General features: G+C 35.0%; 1 protein-coding gene and 3 long non-coding RNA genes across 9 annotated transcripts; 1 reads left to right on the plus strand and 3 right to left on the minus strand.

Annotated features, from left to right (window-relative positions):
• Nucleotides 1–835: 835 nt before the first annotated feature.
• On the minus strand, nucleotides 836–13887 carry LOC127748354 (uncharacterized). 5 transcript variants are annotated; one of them, XR_008010366.1, is made up of 3 exons: nucleotides 10241–13887; nucleotides 7969–8588; nucleotides 836–7813 (listed from the first exon to the last, which is right to left on the minus strand). It is a non-coding gene; the product is annotated as an uncharacterized LOC127748354 (long non-coding RNA). The 5 variants fall into 5 exon arrangements; XR_008010367.1 differs by having other exon boundaries at nucleotides 836–6510; nucleotides 6593–8588; XR_008010364.1 differs by having other exon boundaries at nucleotides 836–5649; nucleotides 5754–8588.
• Nucleotides 5354–14271, plus strand: LOC127748355 (uncharacterized). The gene is made up of 2 exons (XR_008010368.1): nucleotides 5354–5492; nucleotides 13837–14271. It is a non-coding gene; the product is annotated as an uncharacterized LOC127748355 (long non-coding RNA).
• Nucleotides 14272–15952: 1681 nt separating this feature from the next.
• Nucleotides 15953–17298, minus strand: LOC107495939 (uncharacterized). The gene is made up of 2 exons (XR_001593549.3): nucleotides 17266–17298; nucleotides 15953–16645 (listed from the first exon to the last, which is right to left on the minus strand). It is a non-coding gene; the product is annotated as an uncharacterized LOC107495939 (long non-coding RNA).
• Nucleotides 17299–19650: 2352 nt separating this feature from the next.
• Nucleotides 19651–23596, minus strand: LOC107495977 (probable hexosyltransferase MUCI70). Of its 2 annotated transcripts, XR_001593558.3 has the most exons (7): nucleotides 23108–23596; nucleotides 21895–22115; nucleotides 21631–21807; nucleotides 21390–21545; nucleotides 20645–20921; nucleotides 20003–20399; nucleotides 19651–19907 (listed from the first exon to the last, which is right to left on the minus strand). XR_001593558.3 is itself a non-coding variant. In XM_016117179.3 (6 exons), the coding sequence occupies exons 1-6, from the start codon at nucleotides 23490–23492 to the stop codon at nucleotides 20167–20169; spliced, it is 1449 nt and encodes a 482-aa protein (XP_015972665.1). In that variant the 5' UTR covers nucleotides 23493–23596; the 3' UTR covers nucleotides 19651–20166. The 2 variants fall into 2 exon arrangements, 1 of the variants encoding a protein (XP_015972665.1); XM_016117179.3 differs by having other exon boundaries at nucleotides 19651–20399.
• Nucleotides 23597–24267: the final 671 nt, after the last annotated feature.

The following is a 24267-nucleotide window of genomic DNA, read 5'->3' on the forward strand; positions in this document are numbered from 1 at the left end:
ATTTATTTTTGAAAAGGAGTTAGGAGTTAAATTTCAGAAATAACAACAAAATCCAATAAAAATAACATGATGCAACTTATAGAAATTAGTTACTTTAACTGGCTTACTTTTTATGCGATATTTTATCCACACTTTTAATGCCATAAGGTTTATCTTTTATTTTATGTTGGTGCTTTATTTTAAATTTTGATGGTAACTAAATTAACCCAAAATGTGGAACTTCTTTTTTTTGTGTGTTCCCAAAATGTGGAACTTCTTTTTAACACACAAAATTTGCAATAAATTAGTGGATCATTTAAAGTGGAAACTTAAAATGAGGGGTAAGTATGTTGGCTGTTTTTTCCCCAAAGAGGGGTAAGTATTGCTAGTGTTGGCTTCGTTTCTCGCTTATTGGTGACACTGGATGTGTTGGAGAGAAGGCCTTTTGTTGGCCCTTTTTTTCCTCCAAAGAGGGGCACGTATTGGTAGTGTTGGCTTCATTCGTTTGTGTTTCCACCGTTTTTTTTTTGTTCAGAGCTGTTGGAGTGATTATGTAGGATGACAATGCCAAATTCAGTTACCAGTTCTTCAGAATTTGGCGAACGCAAACGAGTGGGTTATTATTCTTATTTTGGTAGTGCTCCGTGCACTTCTGGAATCAATTATTTTATTTCTATTCGACTTAATTTTCAGACACCGAAACGCATAAAATAGTTAATCCAGTCAAGGAGACCAAGGAATTTACGTGGTTCGGTCAAATGACCTACATCCACGGGAACAATAATAAAGACATTCCACTATAAGAATACACAGTACAATCTTGAAATACACGGTGAAATCAGGAAAGAAGAAACAGTAAAGAAAAAAACGGCTAAACCATTTTACACAGTGAAATCAGGAAAGAAGAAACAGTAAAGGAAAAAACGGCTAAACCATTTTTCTTGGCTATAGGCAAATGTTCCTCCATGATGCCGCTCCAATTAAATACCTGAAACATATCCTACACACACACGAACACGACATATATCCCACCCGAAAACATTGGAATCAGAAGCAATGTAAAAGCTAACCCCCAGGGCGCATTTTATTAGGTACACAACCATTCTACCACTCGTATACTGTTGGAACCAACACAACACGTACATTGCGGCCTTTTATTTTAAGCACATGATCAGAGCCTCCGAAATACCTTCTAGTTACCCCATTCAAAATCAATGCACATCGACCAGCACACACCCCGCAAAAGAAACCATTCAGAACATATAAAAATGGCCTAAAGATCACATAACAAACTGCATGTCGACTCTACCAGCCATCCAGAATCCAAATAAAATTTCAAATCCCAAAAAATCACTGGAAAAGTAGATACACAAAATTTACTGCAAAGCTGCGAGAGATAACTGCACAAGCATGCTACTTCAAAGACATACAAGTTGACTTGTAACAACCACCAATAGCACCAACCATTCTGTAGTGTGTCAGAAGTTAAGAATAAACAAAGAGAAGGGCTACTTACAAGGGACACTAAAACACATATTATAAACAATCCAAAATGAAACGGCTTTCCAAGTCAAAAGTGAAAGCACGGGCGACAGAAAATGCAGACCATAAAAAACATCGTTCTGCTTTTACTTCTGCTAGAGAAGATGAGGGATGCACTTGAATCATAGCTTACTACAGCAACCACTACATTTGCACATGGAAAGTATCTTCACCAGACCACAGATATCAAATAATATACATGCGAGACAAGAGACTAGAATCAAACAATTAAAACCGATTATCCTGCTTCCAGAGAAAAAAAAAACCACCATAACTGTCGTAGAATCACCAATCAACCCAACCATTCCCTCAACATCTCTGCATAGAAATTAGTCCACAATGCTCCCAAGCAAGAGAAAAATACAGAAGGCATCAGATAAGTTCAGATTTCAGAAACAGCTACCAACTCCTGAAATGCCAGCCTGATCTTCTGCTGCCCCAAGATAGAAATCAGCCAAAAACCGGGTTCGCAAACTGCACGATAGCAACTTTGCAAAATGATAGTAAACCTCGATAAAGAAAACTTCATAATTCATCATGAAGTAAACAAATAACAAAATTCCTGAACCCTTTGCTACCACGGTAATATCCAAATCCTTAGCAACAAGAACATTATGCAAAGTTAAGAAGTAATAAGAGTCCCCCAAGGAAGAAAATTAATATAGATAAATAAAAACATCATTTCCATCTCAAGCTTCAGTTACTTACTGTAACCTACATTATGAAATTTGAGTGGTGTTTTCACAAAGAATTCAATTAACTTGACAAATCACATAAAGAATTGAATAGTGCATTCAAAATAACCAAGCATATAATTAGCACGTAATACATAACCATGTCTAACCGGATACTCCGACCACCTTAAGATCCTGCATTCAAAATAAATGCAACAGTAATCCAGACGAAGAGGGGCCCTCCACCATAAGCAGAAAAGGGAACCACAGATGTAGAACAGTAGAATAGACGTGAGTGGTTGTAGTGTGTTCTTTTGTTTGTTGTGTGTGGTATTGAAGTGAGATGGTAAGCTGATTATTTATCCATAGAAAGTCGAAAGAGATGTTGAGTTCAACATTTAAAATCCAAATGCAAATCCCGGCTCCTGCCAGATATAACTAGGAGAATGGAGAAGATTACTAGATTAGGGTGAAAATACAGAAAAAATATAATGACCAGTTAGAAGTCACCAGTTATACTTAGGTCCTTCAAGACCAAAGTCCAATTACCGAACCCTGCTGAATATATGAGAGCCAAATGTAGAAGAGCGAAAGAGAAAAGTCATTCGAATCCAAAGAAAGAAAAAGCTTTTAAAATAGATCCAAACAGAAGCTTTAAAAACCAGGCCCAGTTATAATCAACTCCTGCAAATCCCAGATAATCATAAGATACACTGAACCCATAGAAGAACGAAAGAGAGAGGTGAAAACTTCTAAATGTTTTTAACCAATTAGAAGTAACCAGTTACACTTAGATCCTTCAACACCTAAACCTGCTGAATATATTAGCCAAACGCCCAAGAACGGAAGAGGAAAATTCCAATTGAATTATGAATCCCTAAACCTAGTCCAATTACCCAACCCTGCTGAATATATGAGAGCCAAATGTAGAAGAGCGAAAGAGAAAAGTCATTCAAAATCCAAAGAAAGAAAAAGCTTTTAAAATAGATCCAAACAGAAGCTTTAAAAACCCGGCCCAGTTATATTCAACTCCTGCAAATCCCAGATAATCATAAGATACACTGAACCCATAGAAGAACGAAAGAGAGAGGTGAAAACTTTTAAATGTTTTTAACCAATTAGAAGTAACCAGTTACACTTAGATCCTTCAACACCTAAACCTGCTGAATACCTAAACCTGCTGAATATATTAGCCAAACGCATATGAACGGAAGAGGAAAATTCCAATTGAATTATGAATCCCTAAACCTGCTGAATGTGAAAGCCAAACGTAGAAATACGGAAGAGAAAAATTAAGTAGAAGCTTTAAAAACCAGTCCCGGTTATACTTTAAATCCTACGATACTCCAGATTGAACCCCAGATCCTGCCAAACACAAGACACTGAACCGTAGAAGAAATACTCCAGATTGAACCCCAGATCCTGCCAAACATAAGACACTGGACCGTAGAAGAATGGAAGAGACCATCATGGTGAAAATCCACAAACATAAGACACTGAACCGTAGAAGAAATACTCCAGATTGAACCCCAGATCCTGCCAAACATAAGACACTGAACCGTAGAAGAATGGAAGAGATCATCATGGTGAAAATCCACAAACAAAAAAATTTAACAACCAGCTATAAGTCATCAGTTATACTTGCGTCCTTAACACCCAAAGTCCAATTACAAATTCCTTATCTTGCCAGACGAAAGAGAAAAATTTTGAAAATCCAAACAAAGCAGCAGCAGCTTTTAAAAACCAGTCCCAATTATACTTAAATCTTTCAGTACTCCAAAGTGATGTTTAGGTTGAAGGTTTAAAACCCATAGAAAGTCCAATTGCAAATCACAGCTCCTGCCAAACATAAGACACTGAATCGTATAAAATGGCAAGAGATTAAGGTGAAGATCCAGAAAAAACCAGTCACCAGTTATGCTTAGGTCCTTCAATACTCAAGTCCAAACACAAATCCCTGATCCTGTGGAATATAGAAGAGCCAAACATAGAACAAAAGACAATAATAAGTTGAAAATCCAAACAAAGCTTTAAAAAACTATACAACAAAAATTTGAAAACCATTCAGAAGTCACTCATTTAAGTACAAAATCCTAGTTAAACCATCCAAGAAGAGGTCCTTCAATATTTCAAAGTCGACTTGCAAATTCCAGATGCTGCCAAACACATGGTACTCAACATGGAGTGACAAAGATGAACCGAAAAGAAGTTTCCAGTTTTGCACACAGAGAGCAAAATCATAGTTGCAATTTCCCTAATAGAAAGTGAAATCAAGACAAGTTTTCCTTAGTAGTAAGGTAAAATCAAGACAAGTTAAAACCTAATAACAGAAAATCCTTCAATACTTCACCGAAGAGTTTTAAGGCCAGCACAACAATCCAACACAGTTTCAACATAATTCAGACCCCTCGCAGCGTTCAAGCAAAATTCTCCAATTATGGGTAGTGTGCCATGGTAAACACGTAAAGCTGAAGATAAACAAAAGAAATAGCTTGTCAAACTGATGGAAGACCAGATCAAACCACAAACCAAAACACGTCGTGAGAACAAATGGCAAAGTTGAGGTGGGAAAACTATAGTAGACAAAATCTTGCTCCTGAACCCCCCAAATTAACCTCCAATACACTCGGTCATTTAACTGCACAAAGCATGTTCACGATTCAATTCCAATACCTCATCCAAAGAGAAAACACCACCAAAAATGTTGAACTAAAATCAAATCCTCTTATCCTTATTAGTGAGACTGAGAACTAATAACGCCCAAAACCAATGCACAGTGTGATTCAGCTCAGAGATGGCTGGAAGCTCAAACAACTATACTATTCACGTTATTGAATCCAATCTTTTATGTGCTCGGCCAAATATATTGCTGAGATAAAAAGCAAAATTGAGTATATATAATATACAGTCAGCATATATGATAAACGATGACCAATAAGAGCTCATTAAACGCTTACTCTCCAATCTTGAAAGTGTGTCCACAAGTAGGATGAGGGAACAACAGGTTTCTCAAAGCAAATGGTCAAAATCATGAAAAACAAAACACAAACTACTATACCGAGCTAGAAGTCACCATAAGATTATGGTAGTCAAAAGTATTGACTGGAAGACAAACACTGCAAAGGAACAGGAATTGTCATGTTCATACTAAATACATGGGAAGAAATTAGAAGAGACAAGAGAAAAGATCTAGGGCATTCAAACTCCAAGTAGAAGTCACCAACTCCACATCTAACTCGGATTAGACGGACAATGTTACTCAACCAACTCAACGAACATAACACTGCAAGAAAACAGGTTCAAATTGAAATTGGAATGAACCATTAATGCTAGAAAATAAATATGGCAGAAAAATTCAATAGAGAAGACGGGTTTAATCCAAGATCATGAGCCTCTATTATTGTTGCAAAGCTTCTTTTCCAAATCATATCTTCTAATCCAAAACTTTAAATTGCTGCAACCAATGAAAAGCATTGGAGGTCATAAACAACGTGAAATGACTATATAATCAAGTTATTTATATAATATTTAGGGGGCAGAAAGAAAAAAGAATAATACAAGAACATATCAATCTCAGAATATTGAACACAGTCTTGGTGCAATCCCATACCCTTCAATTGGTTCCTAAGGAAAAGAGAAACAAAAACCGATTTCCAAGCAGGAGAGAATAACAAAGAAAACAACACAAAGTAGCAAATTTGAAATTAAAAAAAAAAAACAATTAAACAAATGAACCAGACAAATGCAAAAGCATATCACCAGGATGCACTCAACACCCATGATCGGACAATACTGCACAGGAAACCAAAGACTTTCAAATGCTGCTAGCACAGTAGGTTGGAATGAACAAAAAGGAAAGGAGTTTGGAAAAACTGTTTTAGGAAACTAGATTCCATCCACTGTATGCATCGTGCTCAACAACCCGGCTACAATGCTGCATAGAATATAAACTACGTTTTAATTCATAATGCATGCTTTATAATATTTAGTTAAATGATCAAGGAAATAAAATGTAAAGAGAGTCAGATTGCTTTTGTGGAATTAGATATATGATCCTCCTGTCTTGCAGAATATTCTTCTGATCTATAATTCCCCAATCTCCCAAATACACTGCAAGCCAAGCAAAAACAAGCAAACCTAAATCTCTCCAGGAATAACAATAGTATAGAATAGGAGAATTTTCAGGAAAAGCAAGGATTCAGAGAGTTCTTAGTTTCTTCAGATCTGGGCAAAAGTAGAATTCATCCTCCAAACACCAACAAAAAAGCGGGCATTCATAATCCAGATAATGTCGCATTAACAATCAACAGAACAGCTGCATGAAAGAAAAGCCATGTTCAAACAACACAACTATCACTGAACCAGATCATCAAATTAGAAAAGCTCAACCAAACTACCAGAAAAGATCTTAAATGAAGCTAACACATCATCCACATAATTCGCTACACCTAAAGAGAGAAAATCATAGTTCCAAGCCAACAAACAAGAATAGCACCCTGTCCATATGTTCATAGCCTAGTTCTTTTCCCTGTGAAACTGTAAATATTCCCACAATTATCAAATTCAGAAAGATCTTGATCAGCAGCTAACCAAATCCGAAATCCACAAATCCGAGAACAATTCTATAAACGACTAGATAGAAATTCACAGGAAAAACAAATCAAAGAACACTCCTGCCCAAGCAATATGGAAGAACATCGAAGAAATGAAATGCACAGGAACAAGACGTTAGACACAGAGAACACTAAAGCCAGTTAGAAGTCACCATTATACATGAATGCCGTTGCCAAAAGTATGATTGGAAGACAACACTGCAAATGAACAGATGAAATTCAATTGATATCCGCATACTTATGCATATGAACTAGCAAAAAAAAATTAAAAAAAAAAAAGAAACGAGAAATCCAGTGCGTCCAAACTCCAGGTACAGAAGTCACCAGCTACACAATGTTTCCCGACCAAAACGATAACACTGCAAGAGAACCAAGTTCAAATTGAATTTTGCACGACCATTAACACAACATAGTTGAAAAAGAGAAGTTAATCAGATTATGATGCTTGTATTATTTTGAGCCCTCCTGCCATATATCTTCTATCCATTATTCCAGATTTCTGCAACCAATTTAAAGCATTGCATGACATAAACAAGAGAAGAACGTAATCAAACTATTATTTAATACTAAAAAAGTTCATGCATATGTTATGAGGGAATTATCAATTTCGGAATCTTGGACACATCGCCAAAGTGCAATCCCATGTCCTTCAATTGGCTCCTAAGGCAAAAAAGAGAAACATAAACCGATTTCCAGGAAAAACAGAATTATGAAAAGAACAAGGAACCAAAGCAGTCAATTATTTAAATAAAAAAAAACAAAAAAAAAACAAAACTTAAACAAATGAACCAGGCAAGTGCAAGAAACATATCAACCAGGATGCACTCAACACCCGCGGGTAACAATATCAGACAACACTGCATAGGAACACATCCACATTTAATTCACAATGCTAGCACAGTAGGTTGGGAAAGAAAATGCAGGGAAAGAAAGTTAAAAAAACTGTTCTTGTTCTCTATCCTCCGTATGTGTCGCACTCAAAACCACGCTTCAAGGTGGACAATGCTGCATAGAATATAATACACATTTTAATTCACATGCATGATTTATAATTTATAATTGAATCTTAAAAAACGGATAAAAGTAAAGAATCTGTTCTGTTTTAAGGAATTAGATATCTAGTCGTCCCTGTCGATTATAGCAGTAAATTCTTCCAATACCTCCGGTCTACAAATCTCAACCTCCCGAATGCACTGCAAAGCAAGCAAAACCGAAGCTGAATCCCTCTACATAATGATGATAAGAACAGTCGAAGAAAAGAAGTTTCAGGGGAAAAAAAAAAGCAAGGGTAAAAGTTCTCGGTTTCTTCTGATCCGGGCAAAAGCAGAATCCATCCTCCAATCACCAACAAGCAAACGTTCACATTCTACATCTCGCCTGAATAATCAGGAAAACAGTCCGGTGAAAGAAAAGCCATGTTCAACAACCAAAAGCGTAGCTAAATCTCTATACATAAGAACAATAGTTCAAGAATAGAAGTTTCAGAAAAAGCAGGGTGTAAAGAGAGTTCTCAGTTTTTTCGGATTTAGGAAGAAGCAGAATTCATCCTCCAATAACCCACAAAAAGCTAGCGTTCCCAATCAAGATCTCGCCTGAACAATCAAGAAAACAGTTCCAGATCATCAAATTAGAAAAGCTCAACCAAACTTCCAGGATCTTCAATCCAGCTAACAGACCATCCAAGAAAACTCGCCATACTTAAGCAGAGAAAATCATAATTCCAATCCAGCAAATAATGAATAACACTCCATTCATATGTTCGTTCTTTTCCCTGAGCAACCTAAACAAATTTCAAAGTTATTGATTTGAAAGAAAGGATCACGAGTGGTTCAAAATTATATTAGGTTCAAAGATCATCATGAAGAACAAACTCCTCGTTTTATTGAAATCCAGAAGAAAGCATCTCAATCAGCAGCTAAGCAAATCCACAATCCACATATCCGAATACAGTTCTATAAAAGGAATCAGATAGTAATTCACAGCAAAAAGATATCGAATCTTCTCGATCCTGAATGATATCTTGAAATCAGAAACCATAGAGAACCACACGAAGGGAAAAAGATTAAAGCAAATATTCATAGAAGCGAAGAACATGATGCAACTCAAAAGAAATTAATTAGTTTGACAGGCTTACTTCTTATGTGGTATTTTAGCCACACTTTTAATGCCATAAAGATTCTCTCTTACTTTAGACCAGTATTAATTCGGTAATGCATTGTGCATTTCTGGAATCAGTTACGAATTTACGATCATCGCCTGTTCAATTTTGATTCCTATTGACTTAAAGCTCTCAGCCACCGAAACGCATAAAATAATTAGTCCAGTATCCACGGGAACAATAATAAAGGCATTCCACAGTACAATCTTTGCAATACACAGTGAAATCAGAAAAGAGAAAACGGTAAAGAGAATACAATCATAAAGGCTAAACCATTTTTCTTGGCTATTAGGCAAATCTTCCTCTCCATGATACCGCTCCGATTAAATACCTGAAACATATCCTATACCCACGACCCGCTCCGATTAAATACCTGAAACATATCCTATACACACGAACACAACATATATCCCACTCTACTTAAAAACATTGGAATAAGAAGCAATGTAAAGCAATAACCCGGACGCATTTTATTAGGTAAGAACATAATCGAAACAGCAACTCTTTCAAGTTCGGCGTGCAAGAATATATACCATTTGAATAGATCAGCATGCATATACACAAGGACGACAAAATAACGGAGTTATGTTAATACACCAAAGCAGCTAAGCAACAGAACTGAACCATCAATAGTCTTCGATAATGTTGGTTACGAAAAACCCACCTTCAAAAATCAAAAGCTCACCAAGCATCGCAAAAAGCAACGAACTAAAACCAAAGTTACTGAACAATAGTTGAACAATGCATAAACATCAACACCACCATTCTACCAGTCATATACTGTTGGAACCAACACAACACGTACATGGCCTTTATTTTAGCACTGATCATAGCCTCCGATATACCTTCCTAATACCCATTCAAAATTAACCAATGCACATCAACCAGCGCATACCCCACAAAAGAAACCATCAGGAACATATAAAATTGGCCTAAAGATCACATAACAAACTGCATGGCGACACTACCACCCATCAAGATCCAAATAAAAATCCAAATCACAAAAATCACTGGAATAGTAGATGCACATAAAGTTTACTGCAAAGCTGCGAGAGAAAACTGCACAAGAATGCTGCTTCAAAGACATAGAACTTGTAAGTTGTAACAACCACCCAATAGCACCAACCATTCTGTAGTGTGTCAGAAGTTGAGAATAAACAAACAGAAGAGCTACTTACAAGGGCCACAGAAACAAATTTTATAAACAAACCCACGAAAATGAAACAGCTTTCAAAGACTAAAGTGAAAGACACAGGTGAGCAGAAAATGCAGACCTCAAAAAACATCGTTCTGCTTTTACTTCTTTTGCTAGAGAAGATGAGGGATGCTCTTGAACCATGGCATACTACAGAAACCACTACATTTGCACATGGAAAATATCTTCACCAGACTGCAGATATCAAATAATATAGATGGGCGACAACAGACAAGAATTAAAACCAATTATCCTGCTTCCAGAACAGAAAAAAACACCATAACTGCTGTAGAACCACCAATCACCCCAGCCATTCCCTGAACACCCCTTTTCTCCGCATGCCAGAGTACTCACTCGAACTGCACAGAAGTTAGACCACAGTTCTCCCAAACGAGAAAAATTACAGAATGCATTAGAAGAGTTCAGATTTCAGAAACAGCTACCAACTCCTGAACGCCAGTGATCTTCCGCTTCCCCAAGATTGAAATCAGCCAAAAAATGGGGTTCGCAAACTGCGGAAAAGCAAGTTCGCAAAATGATGGTAAACCTCAATAAAAAAAAAAAAACTTCGTAATTCACCATGAATTAAATAAATAAAATTCCTGAACCCTTTGCTACCACAGTAATATCCAAATCCCTAGCAACAAGAACATTCCCTCACCGAGATTCACCCGAGGCTACAACAAAATTCCATGCAAAGTTAAGAGGCAATCAAGTCCCCCGAGGAGGAAAAGTAATATAGATGAATAAGAGCATCATTTCCATTTCAAATTTCATACTTACTGTGCTAACCTACCTACATTATGAAATTTGAGGGGTATTTTCACAAAGAATTCTACTAACTTGACAAATCACATAAAGAATTGAATAGTAGAGATCTTCAAACAAAGAAGCATATAATCATAACACCTAACAAATAACCATGCCTAACCGGGTGTATCTGACCACCTTAAGATCCTGCATTCAAAATAAATGCAAAAGTAACCCAGACAAAACCGACATGCAATCAATAAGCAGTAAAAGGGCGCTTCACAGATGTAGAAGAGTAGAATAGACGTGAGTGGTTCTAGTGTGTTCTTTTGTTTGTTGTGTGTGGTGTTTGTTGGATAAAAGTCACCAGTTGTACTGTAAATCTTTCACTACTCCGAAGTGATGGTAAACGGAATATCTAAAACCCATAGAAAGTGAGAGAGATGCCAAGTTAAAGTGAAATGGTAAGCTGATATTTAAAACCCATAAAAAGCAGAAAGAGATGTTAAGTTGAACTTTAAAATCCAAAAGCAAATCCCAGCTCCTGCCAAATATAACTAGAAGAAGGGACAAGATTAGGGTGAAAATAGAGAGAAAATGTAATAACCAGTTAGAAGTCACCAGTTATACTTGGGTCCTTCAAGAACAAAGTCCAATTACCGAACCCAGATCCTGCTTAATATATGAGCCAAATGTAGAAGAGCAAAAGAGAAAAGTCAAGTTGAAAATCCAAAGAAAGAAAAAACCTTAAAAAAAGATCCAAACAGAAGCTTTAAAAACCCGGCACAGTTATATTCAACTCCTTCAATACTTGAAAGTGATGCAAGTTGAACCCAAGTAAATTGCAATTGCAAATCCCTGCCAAACATAAGACATACTGAACCCATAGAAGAACGGAAGAGAGAGGTGAAAACTCAAAAGAAAATGTTTTTAATAACCAATTAGAAGTAACCAGTTACACTTGGATCCTTCAACACCTAAACCTGCTGAATATTGGCCCAAACGTACAAGAACGGAAGAGGAAAATTCCAATTCAATTATGAATCCCTAAACCTGCTGAATGTGAAAGTAAAACAGAGAAAAATTGAAGAGAAAAATTAAGTTGAAGACCCAAACAATGAAGCTTTAAAAACCAGTCCCAGTTATACTTTAAATCCAACGATACTCAAGATTGAACCCCAGATCCTGCCAAACATAAGACACTGAACCGTAGAAGAATGGAAGAGATCATGGTGAAAATCCACAAACAAAAAAAATTAATAACCAGTTAAAAGTCATCAGTTATACTTGAGTCCTTAACACCCAAAAGTCGAATTACAAATCCCTTATCCTGCCAGACGAAAGAGAGAAATTTTGAAAATCCAAACAAACCAGCAGCAGATGTTAAAAACCTGTCCCAATTATACTTAAATCTTTCAGTACTCAAAAGTGATGTTTAGGTTGAAGGTTTAAAAAACCCGTGGAAAGTCCAATTGCAATCCCAGCTCCTCACAAACATAAGACACTGAACGATAGGAAAAAGGGAAGAGATTAAGGTGAAGATCCAGGAAAAACCAGCCACCAGTTATGCTTAGGTCCTTCAATACCCAAGTCCAAATACAAATCACTGATCCTGTGGAATATAGAAGAGCCAAACATAGAACAAAAGACAATATTAAGTTGAAAACCCAAACATGAAGCTTTAAAAACTATTCGAAGAAAATTTGAAAACCATTCAGAAGTCGCTCATTTAAGTACAAAATCCTAGTTAAACCATCCAAGAAGAAGTCCTTCAATATTTCAAAGTCGACTTGCAAATTCCAGATGCTGCCAAATACTACTCAACATGAAGAGTGACAGAGATGAACCGAAAAGAAGTTTCTTATGTGCGCACAAAACAAAATCATAGTTGCAATTTCCCTAACAGAAAGTGAAATCAAGCCATCATGGTTACATTTTTCCCTTAGAAGTAAAGTAAAATCAAGCTAAAACCTAATAACAAAATCCTTCAATACTTCACATGCAAGAACAGTTTTAAGGCCAGCACAACAATCCAAAAGCTCTAACATAATTCAGACCCCTCACAGCGTTCAAGCAAAATTCTCCAATTAGGGTAATGTACCAAATTATGGCAAACACGTATGCAGAAAGCTGAAAATAAACAAAAGAAACAACTTGCCAAACTGATGAAGACCAGATCAAACCAAAACATAAGGTGAGAACAAATGGCAAAGTTAAGTTGGGAAAATTGTGCAGACAAAATCTTGCTCCTGAATCCCCGAAGTTAATCTCCAATACACTCCGTGGTTTAACTGCACAAAAAGCGTGTTCACGATTCAATTCCAATACCTCATCTAGAGAGAGAACACCAACCAAAAATGTTTGAACTAAAATCAAATCCAATCAAATCCTCTTATCCTTATTAGTGAGACTGAGAACTAATAACCCCCCACAACTGATGCACCATGTGATCCTGCTCGGAGATAACTGGAAGCATAAACAACCATACGATTCGTGTGATTGAATAAATTGACTATATATGATACAGTCAGCATATATGGTATATGACGACCAATAAGAGCTCATTAAACAGCTCATTAAACGCTTACTCTCCAATCTTGAGTGTCCACAACTAGGATGAGGGAACGGCCTATCATCATTCTCAAAGCTAACAGTCAAAATCATGAAGAACAAAACACAAACTGCTATACCGAGTTAAAACTCACCATATGAATATCGTAGACAAAAGTATCAGCCGGAAGACAACACTGCAAAGGAACAGGAATTGTCATGTTCGTACTAAATACATGAAAAGAAAATAGGAGAGAGAAAAGAAAAGATCTAGGGCATTCAAACTCCAGGTAGAAGTCACCAACTCCACAACTAACGATTACACGGACAATGTTACTCGACCAACTCAACGAACATAACACTGCAAGAAAACAGGTTCAAATTGAACTTGGAATGAACCATTAATGCTAGAAAATAAATATGGCAGAAAAATTCAATAGAGAAGACAAGTTTAATCCAAGATCCTGAGCCTGTATTATTGTTGCAGAGCTTCTTTTCCAAATTATATCTTCTAATCCAAAATTTTAAATCGCTGCAACCAATGAAAAGCATTGGAGGTCATAAACAACGTGAAATGACTATATAAAGTTATTTTTATAATATTTAGGGGGCAGAAAGAAAAAAGAACAATAGAACAAGGACATATCAATCTCAGAATCTTGAATACAGTCTCGGTGCAATCCCATACCCTTCAATTGGTTCCTAATGAATAGAGAAACAAAAACCGATTTCCAAGCAGGAGAGAATAACGAAGGAAACAACACAAAGTAGCAAATTTTAAATTAAAAACAAAAAAAAAAAACACAAAAATTAAACAAATGAACCAGGCAAGTGCAAAAGCTTATCACCAGGATGCACTCAACACCCATGATCGGACAAAGAACTGCACGAAACCATAAAGACATTTATTTCAAATGCTGCTAGCACAGTAGGTGGGAATGAACAAAAAGGAAAGAAGAGTTTGGAGAAACTGTTTTAGGAAACTAGATTCCATCCACTGTATGCATTGTGCTCAACAACCCGGCTACACTGCTGCAAAGAATATAAACTACATTTTAATTCACAATGCATGCTTCTTAAATACGTAGTTAAATGATCAAGGAAATAAAATGTATAGAGAATCAGATTGCTTTTATGGAATTAGATATATGGTCCTCCTGTCTTGCATAATATTCTTCTGATCTACAATCCCCAATATCCCAAATACACTGCAAACCAAGCAAAAACAAGCAAACCTAAATCTCCAGGAATAAATAGTACAGAATAGGAAAATTTTCAGGAAAAGCAAGGATTCAGGGAGTTCTTAGTTTCTTCAGATCTGGGCAAAAGTAGAATTCATCCTCCAAACACCAACAAAAAAGCGAGCATTCATAATCCAGATAATGTCGAATCAACAATCAACAGAACAGCTGCGTGAAAGAAAAGCCATGTTCAAACAACACAACTACCACTGAACCCGATCATCAAATTAGAAAAGCTCAACCAAAATTCCAGGAAAGATCTTAAATGAAGCTAACACATCATCCACATAATTCGCTACACCTGACGAGAGAAAATCATAGTTCCAATCCGACAAACAAGAATGGCACCCTGTCCATATGTTCATAGCCAGTTCTTTTCCCTGTGAAACTGTAACTATTCCTAAAATTATCGAATCCAGAAAGAAGCATTTTGATCAGCAGCTAAGCAATCCAAAATCCACAAATCCAAGAACAGTTCTATAAACGACTAGATATAAATTCACAGGAAAAACAGATCAAAAAACACTCCTGCCCAAGCAATATGGAAGAACATCGAAGAAATGTAATGCACAAGAACAAGCCGTTGGACACAGAGAACACTAAAGCCAGTTAGAAGTCACCATTATACATGAATGCCGTTGCCAAAAGTATTGATTGGAAGACAACACTGCAAATGAACAGAAGTCACCAGCTACACAATGTTACTCGACCAAAACGAAAACACTGCAAGAGAACCAAGTTCAAATTGAATTTTGCACGACCATTAACACAAGATAGTTAAAAAAGAAGTTGATCAGATTATGATGCTTATATTATTTTGAGCCTTCCCGCCATATATCTTCTATCCATTATTCCAGACTTCTGCAACCAATTTAAAGCATTACAGGACACAAACAAGATAACTCCGTAATCAAACTCCACATCTTGGACTTAGGAGGGAATTATCAATTTCGGAATCTTGGACACATCGCCTAAGTGCAATCCCATATCCTTCAATTGGCTCCTAAGAGAAAAAGAGAAACATAAACCGATTTCCAAGACAGACAGAATTATGAAGAAAACAACAAAGAACCAAAGCAGCCAATTATTTAAATAATATTAAAAAAAAAGCAGCAAAACTTAAACAAATGAACCAGGCAAGTGCAAGAAACATATCGACCAGGATGCACTCAACACCAGCGGGTAACAATATCAGATAACACTGCATAGGAAACACATCCACATTTAATTCACAATGCTAACACAGTAGGTTGGGAAAGAAAATGCAGGGAAAGAAAATTTAGAAAAACTGTTCGTGTTCTCTATCCTCCGCATGTGTCGCACTCAACCACGCTTCAAGGTGGACAAACGCTGCATAGAATATAATTCACATTTTACTTCACATGCATGATTATAATTTATAATTGAATCTTAAAAAACGGATAAAAGTAAAGAATCTGTTCTGTTTTAAGGAATTAGATATCTTGTCGTCCGTGTCGATTATATCAGTAAATTCTTCCAATATCTCCTATCTACAACTCTCCAACCTCCCAAATGCACTGCAAAGCAAGCAAAACCGAAGCTGAATCCCTCTACATAATGATTATGATAAGAAAAGTCGAAGAAAAGAAGGTTCAGGGAATAAAAAAGCAAGGGTAATAGGGTTCTCGGTTTCTTCTGATCCAGGCAAAAGCAGAATTCATCCTCCAATCACCAACAGAAAGCATGCGTTCAGATTCTACATCTCGCCTGAATAATCAGGAAAACAGTCCCGTGAAAGAAAAGCCATATTCAACAAGCAAAACCGTAGCTAAATCTCTATACATAAGAACAATAGTTCAAGAATAGTAGTTTCAGAAAAAGCAGGGTGTAAAGAGAGTTCTCAGTTTTTTCGGATTTAGGAAGAAGCAGAATTCATCCTCCAATCACCGACAAAAAGCTAGCGTTCACAATCAAGATCTCGCCTGAACAATCAAGAAAACAGTTCCGTGAAAAAAAAGGCCATGTTCAACAACACACAACCGTAACAGAACAGATCATCAAATTAGAAAAGCTCAACCAAACTTCCAGAACAAAAAGGATCTTCAATCCAGCTAACAGACCATCCAAGAAAACTCGCCATACTTAAGCAGAGAAAATCATAATTCCAATCCAGCAAACAATGAATAACACTCCGTTCATATGTTCGTTCTTTTCCCTGAGCAACCTAATAACAATTTTCAAAGTTATTGATTTGAAAGAAAGGATCACGAGTGGTTCAAAATTATATTAGGTTCAAAGATCATCATGAAGAACAAACTCCTCGTTTTATTGAAATCCAGAAGAAAGCATCTCAATCAGCAGCTAAGCAAATCCACAATCCACATATCCGAATACAGTTCTATAAAAGGAATCAGATAGTAATTCACAGCAAAAAGATATCGAATCTTCTAGATCATGAATGATATCTTGAAATCAGAAACCATGGAGAATGATATCTTGAAATCAGAAACCATAGAGAACCACACGAAGGGAAGAAGATTAAAGCAAATATTCACAGAAGCGAAGAAGAGTAGAATTAGCTAAAAGATAAGGAGTCTCAAACCGAAACCATTGCAACAACGCGTCCAAAATAACCTACAAGGCAGTATGAAGAGAATCAAGAGAACGCAGGTGTTTATATACGAAGGGATGGGTGAGGATGGACGGCTATGATTAAGTCGGTGGGTGAGAGAATGGACGGTTATGATGCGTTTAATAAAATAGTGGCGTTGATTTGACGCGGTTATCCTATTAAGGCGGTGGGAAGCTGTTGAAGAGTTTGTTGCTTTCTAGATAAGCATCACCTGAAAAGAATGTTGATTTAAATATAATTTAAATAAATTTTAAATTAAAAGAAAATATAATTATTATCTAGCGCTTTCTATAAAGTTCCAGCTGTGATACCCGGTGGCAAATACAATAAAAAAATTACAAATCATGGGGCGGCGACTCAAGCGCGTGTCCCATGGTATATTGGATTTCTACTGGCTGAGATACCGGAGATTAACCGAGATGCCATATGAATTATATCATATCAACTTTTTAAAAGTTTAATATTTAATTATACAATTTTTTTTTCTATACACTAATAATAGAGAGTCACCAAAAAAAGTCATCAAAGAAATAATAGATAAATTCGTGATTTTTATTTTTATTTTTATTTTTATTTTTTATTTTTTTAGATCATTAGTATAAGAGTTAATTATCTTTTAACCGGAGCTTAGTTAAAAGAATTAGTTATACTTTTTAAAAATAAAAAATAGTTTATTTAACTCAAATACTTTACTATGACTTAAAATACCAACATTTAATCTTCATCTCTTACTTTAATTGCACAATAGTTTTTAGTTTTAAATATTCAAAACATGTTGAATTTAGACTGAACTGAGTGTATTCGCATTTCACAGCTCTCTATTCAATAAGCAACACTCCATCTATCTTTAAATTCAAATATAAAAAATTAATTATTTTTTATTTATGTAATTTAATATTATTTTGTATTTTATTATTTATTTTATTTAATTTTTTATATGATAAAAGATATTAGAATATTTAATAAGTATTTATATTATTGTGTTTGTATAAATTGATAAAAAAATCAATAAATATTATAAATTTTAATATTTGTCTTTCTAACTTCTTTTTTACATATTTTACAGGATATATATTTTAATTTTTATATAAAATAATCATGAAAAATCAAAGAATTGATGCATTTTTTAAGAGGAAGGCTGATATTTAAGAATGAGAACATATAACTTTTACAATATCAACACCTATAGATAGTTTTTCTATTTTAATGAATCACGAAAAAAGTGAGATACAATCTTCAAAAATTCAAAGAGTCGCATCTGATGAGTTTGACCTTAATTTTTTGGAACGAGGCCCTGAAAAATGGCATTAAGTTTGGCAATATCACCCAAATCAGAGAGATGAAGTTAGACAAACTTATCTTAAATAGAATCCATATCAAAAATATCTTAATAATTATCTTATATCTGATCCCAAAATTTTAATTTTAGTGGACCAAAATTTTAATTTTATTTTAAACTCCGCCACTGCTTTTAACTTAATGTGATGATGATACATGAGATGATAGTAGAAAATACCTAAAAATTAAATTTATTTTAATAACTTGTATTTTTATAATGACATTTTAAAATAATTAATTATGTGACAATCAACTTATATTTGGTTACTTTAGTTAAAAAGTAATTGTAAAATAATTTATTATCTTTGGAATATGTGAGGAAACAAAAATTTAAGTAGTATAATTGTAAAATAGTACAAGATAATTCTTTATACTGTTATGTAAATATTGTTATGTATTATTTGATAGTTGAGTTTAAATTAATAAAATCTTTACAATTCAAAATAAGGGGATAAAAAATCTTTTGTCTGTAATCATAAAATTCGAAGTATTATTTTACTTATAAGCTATTTTTTAGCCTAAAATGATCCCCTTGGATTATATCCCATTTTAAACTTCCTATCCAAACATAATTATTTTTTGATGGCCTTTTTAAAAAAAATTCTTTATCCAACGATTTCCAAACATACTCGAAGACCACAATAAGACCAAGCCCGTTAGTTATTGTTTATGGACATATAAGCCTATAAATCAATCAGCTATACCTGTCCAACAAATAAAATAAAAAACTTACATATAGAATTTGTGATTGTGACGAATTAGTCAAATGTATCTTGATGTTAAAGCCACAGAAGTTCCCCCCTAAAAGCTATTGATGCATCATTTGGATCATGAGTTCTAACTTTTAAACCAATTTACCCGTTTTAGAAACTTAAAACACGAAAGGTATCTTTTTATCAGGTGTTAAAACTCCACATTTTGGTAATAGAAAGGGACAGACCACAAACATATAACTAATTGCTAAACTTACACTAAAACCAAATATCCATAAAAGCAACACATCTAGGCACAACTATATCCTAAGCTAAGCTTTTTGACAACAACCCATCATCCTTCAACAACTAATTGTGTATAAAACTATAAATTGATCTAAAGATGTATCAAAAAGTAACAATAATAGATGAAAGAGAACAAAGAAAGTAACAAATATGAATCCCCAAGCTGACAATGCACGTACTACCCGCACGGATAATATTATGCTATGCCCAACTGGTTCATTGGTATGTCTAACATTGTTCCAACTTCCAACTCACATGATTTATTGGAACATCAATCTGAAAAATTATGAAAAGATTGACGTTACCATACAAGTTCATGTGTGTTAGGAACCAGCTACACAGCAAAAATCTTTTTTGTTTGTTTGAATTACCTTTTCATAGAAGCTATATCTTTTCTGAGATAATCTAATCAGAGAGCTCACACTGTGGTACAAGTAACGATCATACTTACAGGGACCAATGAATCTATCAAAAAAGGAATGTGTTAGACAATTGCAAATATAGCCATTGGTTCTAACCATTTAACTAAATCAGGTCAGCCTTGCAATGGTTTTGCCTTGCGGATGTGTCCCATGCTATTGACAAGATCCTTCCGGGTACAGACAGGGAACATATGGATGTTTTTGAATGCTTTCAGCCGCCACAGAACATATGGGAAGCTGAGCTGATCCCGAGAAGTGAAGCGCACAACCTCATTAAACCAGACACACATCAACAGATTAGTTAGCGGTGTGTGCTTCTTCACGATAACAGAGGCTTCACATAGAGCTGCAAAGCACAAGAATGGTGCAAAGGTTGAAAAAACAATCCAATGGAAGTCCAGGTTTGATAATATAATCATGAAAGCATTAGCATACAATTCATTATTCACATACATGCAGCTATAGACGTTAGTAGTGGTAAAAAAATGACAGGAAAACCTTGGATGAATTACAACAGCAATCTTTCGTTGTCACTAAAATTAGAACAATTTTAAGAATATTGTTAGTAATTATAATATAATTTAAGGAAACCTTTCTTTCCATTAAATCTCTTGTCTTCAGGCAAGCCATCTTTTTTGTATTGATTCAATTGCACTTCAACTTCCTCTGGCTTGGCTTTGTTCTTCTTGACAACAGCCTTAGCCTCATCATAGACACTACTTCGAGCTCCATGTTCAGATATGGCAAGTATCGAATTCGAGCGCCAAAGTAGGGCTTCCAAAACACCTAGTGGATCCCTCCTAAATTGGGACTTGGCGTCTACCCAAATAGAATACTTAGCTTGAGGAAAAAGGCGATGGCTTAACATCTGAAAATGTCCAATTGAAGAAGATTGGAGAGAATCAGGAAAAATAACAAATAAAAAAGGGGAGCGGAAAATAGTAGAGAACGATGGACATATATTATCCTTCACAAATGAAAGATATGTCTAAGGTTATCGAAATCTTGAGTTAACACATAAACTTGTTCAAGTTTACTAATTAAGATCTGCAAATCAAGTTTGCAAGTTGAATTTTCGAATTCACGTTTAACTAAGCTTCGCGAGTTTAGGCAAAATCTAGAGTTTGATAAGCTAGCATATCTCAATATGGACAATTGATGGAGTTACTGAAATATTAAAAGGGAGTTGGTGAAGAAAACAACCCATCTGTATGCGTGTTTACATAACAATGGGCGAAACAGAAAAAGAATCATAGCAGAACAACTATGTGCAACAAGGAATCAAGTTTAGCTACATCATTTACCATATGCAGAAAAGAGCTCTAAGGTTTAATACCTTGGGAATTTTACCATTCAACCTTTGATCAGAAAAAGGAAGATCCTGAACGACAACAACACGCCATTTCCCAATAAATCCATTTTGTCCAATTCTACGTCCTACTAATTCCTGTGCTTTTACAGTAATTTCATCCCAGAATGCTACATAGCAAACCTGCACATCACTAAATTGGTTTGGCAAATAAGATTGGTGGTTTCCAAGCTACATTAATAATGAATTCTTATACTACTTAAATAACCTTCTGAATCGAAGCCTTAGCCATTCCAATCGGTTGATATAGATCATCACCACCACCAAATGCACAAGTTGATACCACAGCTTTGCAAGCTTGCATGTAACTCTTATCTTCATCAGATATTTTAAATCCTCCATTAACACTGTAGAACCCACAATGTACTTTCACAGTTTTCTTCATCTATATAAAGAAACAGGGTATAAGGCAAGCATGCCAAATAGAAACCCAAGTATCAAATAAAATAAAAACTACCAATCAGCTTATAACCTCAAAACTTCTATCTCTCTCCTCAAAAGTTTGATTCCCAGTAAAGTAATTAAATTTTATGTCATCTGTACGTAACTGAGACAGTGTAGTATTTCCTCCTACAAAAGATGCATCACTCTCTGACAACATATATAAAACTTCATCGATAGGGCCACCTGATTCTTTCTCCTCAGGAAAATCCAGGGTCTCAAGCTTTTCAGGTGGTAGGATCTTCAAGCAACCTGATACCATTAGAAAAGTCACATGTCATTCAACATCAGCAACAGTCAAGCTCAGTCCCACAAATAGAGTTGACTGCATAGATCAGTTGATGCCAGCTATATATAGCGTAGTTTATGAGTGATTACAACACAACTGCCTACAAAGGATAGACAAAGTTTTGTGTTATCTGTTGACTACTTACTAACACAATCTTCTTTTGTGTATTATGTAAAACTTTGCTACGAAATGCAACTTAGACAGAGTTATTAAGCATTAACTATAAATAGTTCCCAATTGGTTTAGCTAGGGGTTATTACTTTCAGTTACTAACCATATTATTCTACCAGACAACTCTTGTCGAACGTGATGCATACACTATCTAACTCATTCGCTCAGTGAACAATCCATATTACTCCACACATCATCATAATTCTTAACTCTCAAAGAGGCCTCCTTCAAGAACCCCAAAAATATATCTAGAAACCTTGCTTCAGCAGCAAATGAATGCTAATGCCACATAATTAAACGATAAGTAGCAACAACAAAAACAACAACAACAATAAGTTAATCACATTAATATAAACACTCACACTGTTACTTTTACTTGTCGATTGAGCTACATTCACCAAAATTAAGAAATCCAACAAGATAACTAACGGCTTACTTCCACAGTCACTATCTTAACCAGAAACCATTTATTTTTCTACATTGCAGCTGTTTAGAAGGGACATACACGAAAATAAATTAAACTCATAATTCATTGAACAAAGAAATTCCATATCACATTGTAAAAACACAAAATTGAAAAGCGAATAAACTATACACATAATTACACTAACAACATTTTCTTTAATAACATTCTTATTTCATATCCATATTTATCTTGAATCAAATAAGATACTAAGACAACTCAGTCTTGTATATACACCAAACATACCAAATATAATATAAAGACTTAATTTAGTGAGAAAAATAAGCTGATCCAGGAGCAAGTAAAAAAAAAAAAACTTACGTTCTCTAACACCACCAACAACATGAGTAGTTGGATCAAGGCGATTCAAGTTCTTATGTTGCTCCACTCCCATTCCCTTTCCCACCGCGGGTTTCGATTCATTGACAACGCGATTATCACGCGTAGTTTCTGTAAGTGTTTCCGAATCCACGTTATTGGAGCTGGAAGAATTGTAGTGGGCGATTCTAGAAGCTTCGAAGAAGAGCAAGCACGCGGCGGGGATAATGACGAGAAGTGTCCAGTACCTCACAAAGAGCCGCCGGAGTAGCCTTCTGTTGCTGAGTTTCTTCCGTTTCCGGCGAGCACGGACGCGCATACGACCGAGTTCGTCGGGTTCTTCGTCGGAAACGGTGATCGATACGTTGGTGTGGTTGTTGGCAAACATCGTAGATAGAAGAAGAAGAAGGAGGAGGAGATGGTGATTTTTGGTGTGAAGGGTGGATTAATTGAAGAACTTTTCCATTGAAGAAAGAGGGGGAAATGACCAAATGGGAACGAGATTTATCGAAGTTTGTATATAAAATGCACAAAAGAACAGCACTAAATAGTAATTAAGAAATTTGGGAACTTGGAAATTGGAATATATATTTTTTTGCAAAAATATTATTTATATATCAAAATTAAGTAATTAACTGTCAAAATCAGTTATTATATATATATTTTATATTTTAATATGTATTTTATATTAATAATTAATTTTAATATATAATTNATTTTCTCTTTTTATTGAACAATGTCTTTAAATACAATAAAAATCTCTCTCTAAACTTATATATAGATATTCGTTTAATTGTTGTTGAAATAAATTTTGTCGTCTTAAATTTTCAAAGAACAAGAAACTACTAATGATGAATAAAGATAAAATAATATATTCAATATATTTATTATATAATAATGATAATTGTGTTATACTAAACTTAAAAAATTATAATTATAAAATATTATTTTTAATTTAATATATCAAATTTAAATATAAACTCGTACATCGCACGAATTTAACACTAATCCATATCAAAAATTTAACACTAATCCATATCAAAATTCAAAGCGATAGTCATAAACTAAACTCATGTCAACTTCAAAATATTAAATAATAAAAGTATTAAGTATAACCAAAAAACAAAAAGATTTACTAAAGACTTTTGGATTGAGATTGAGGA

This window comes from Arachis duranensis, chromosome 6 (genome assembly GCF_000817695.3).
Source record: "Arachis duranensis cultivar V14167 chromosome 6, aradu.V14167.gnm2.J7QH, whole genome shotgun sequence".
Classification (NCBI taxonomy): Eukaryota; Viridiplantae; Streptophyta; class Magnoliopsida; order Fabales; family Fabaceae; genus Arachis; species Arachis duranensis.

What these genes read in the sequence shown, in the direction of transcription:
- LOC107495977 (XM_016117179.3), bottom strand. Translation starts at nt 23,492, where the DNA reads ATGTTTGCCAACAACCACACCAACGTATCGATCACCGTTTCCGACGAA. An exon ending in TGTTGGTGGTGTTAGAGAAC is followed by an intron (nt 22,116 to 23,107) that starts GTAAGTTTTTTT and finishes TAATGGTATCAG; the next exon opens with GTTGCTTGAAGATCCTACCA. An exon ending in CTAAGGCTTCGATTCAGAAG is followed by an intron (nt 21,546 to 21,630) that starts GTTATTTAAGTA and finishes AGTGATGTGCAG; the next exon opens with GTTTGCTATGTAGCATTCTG.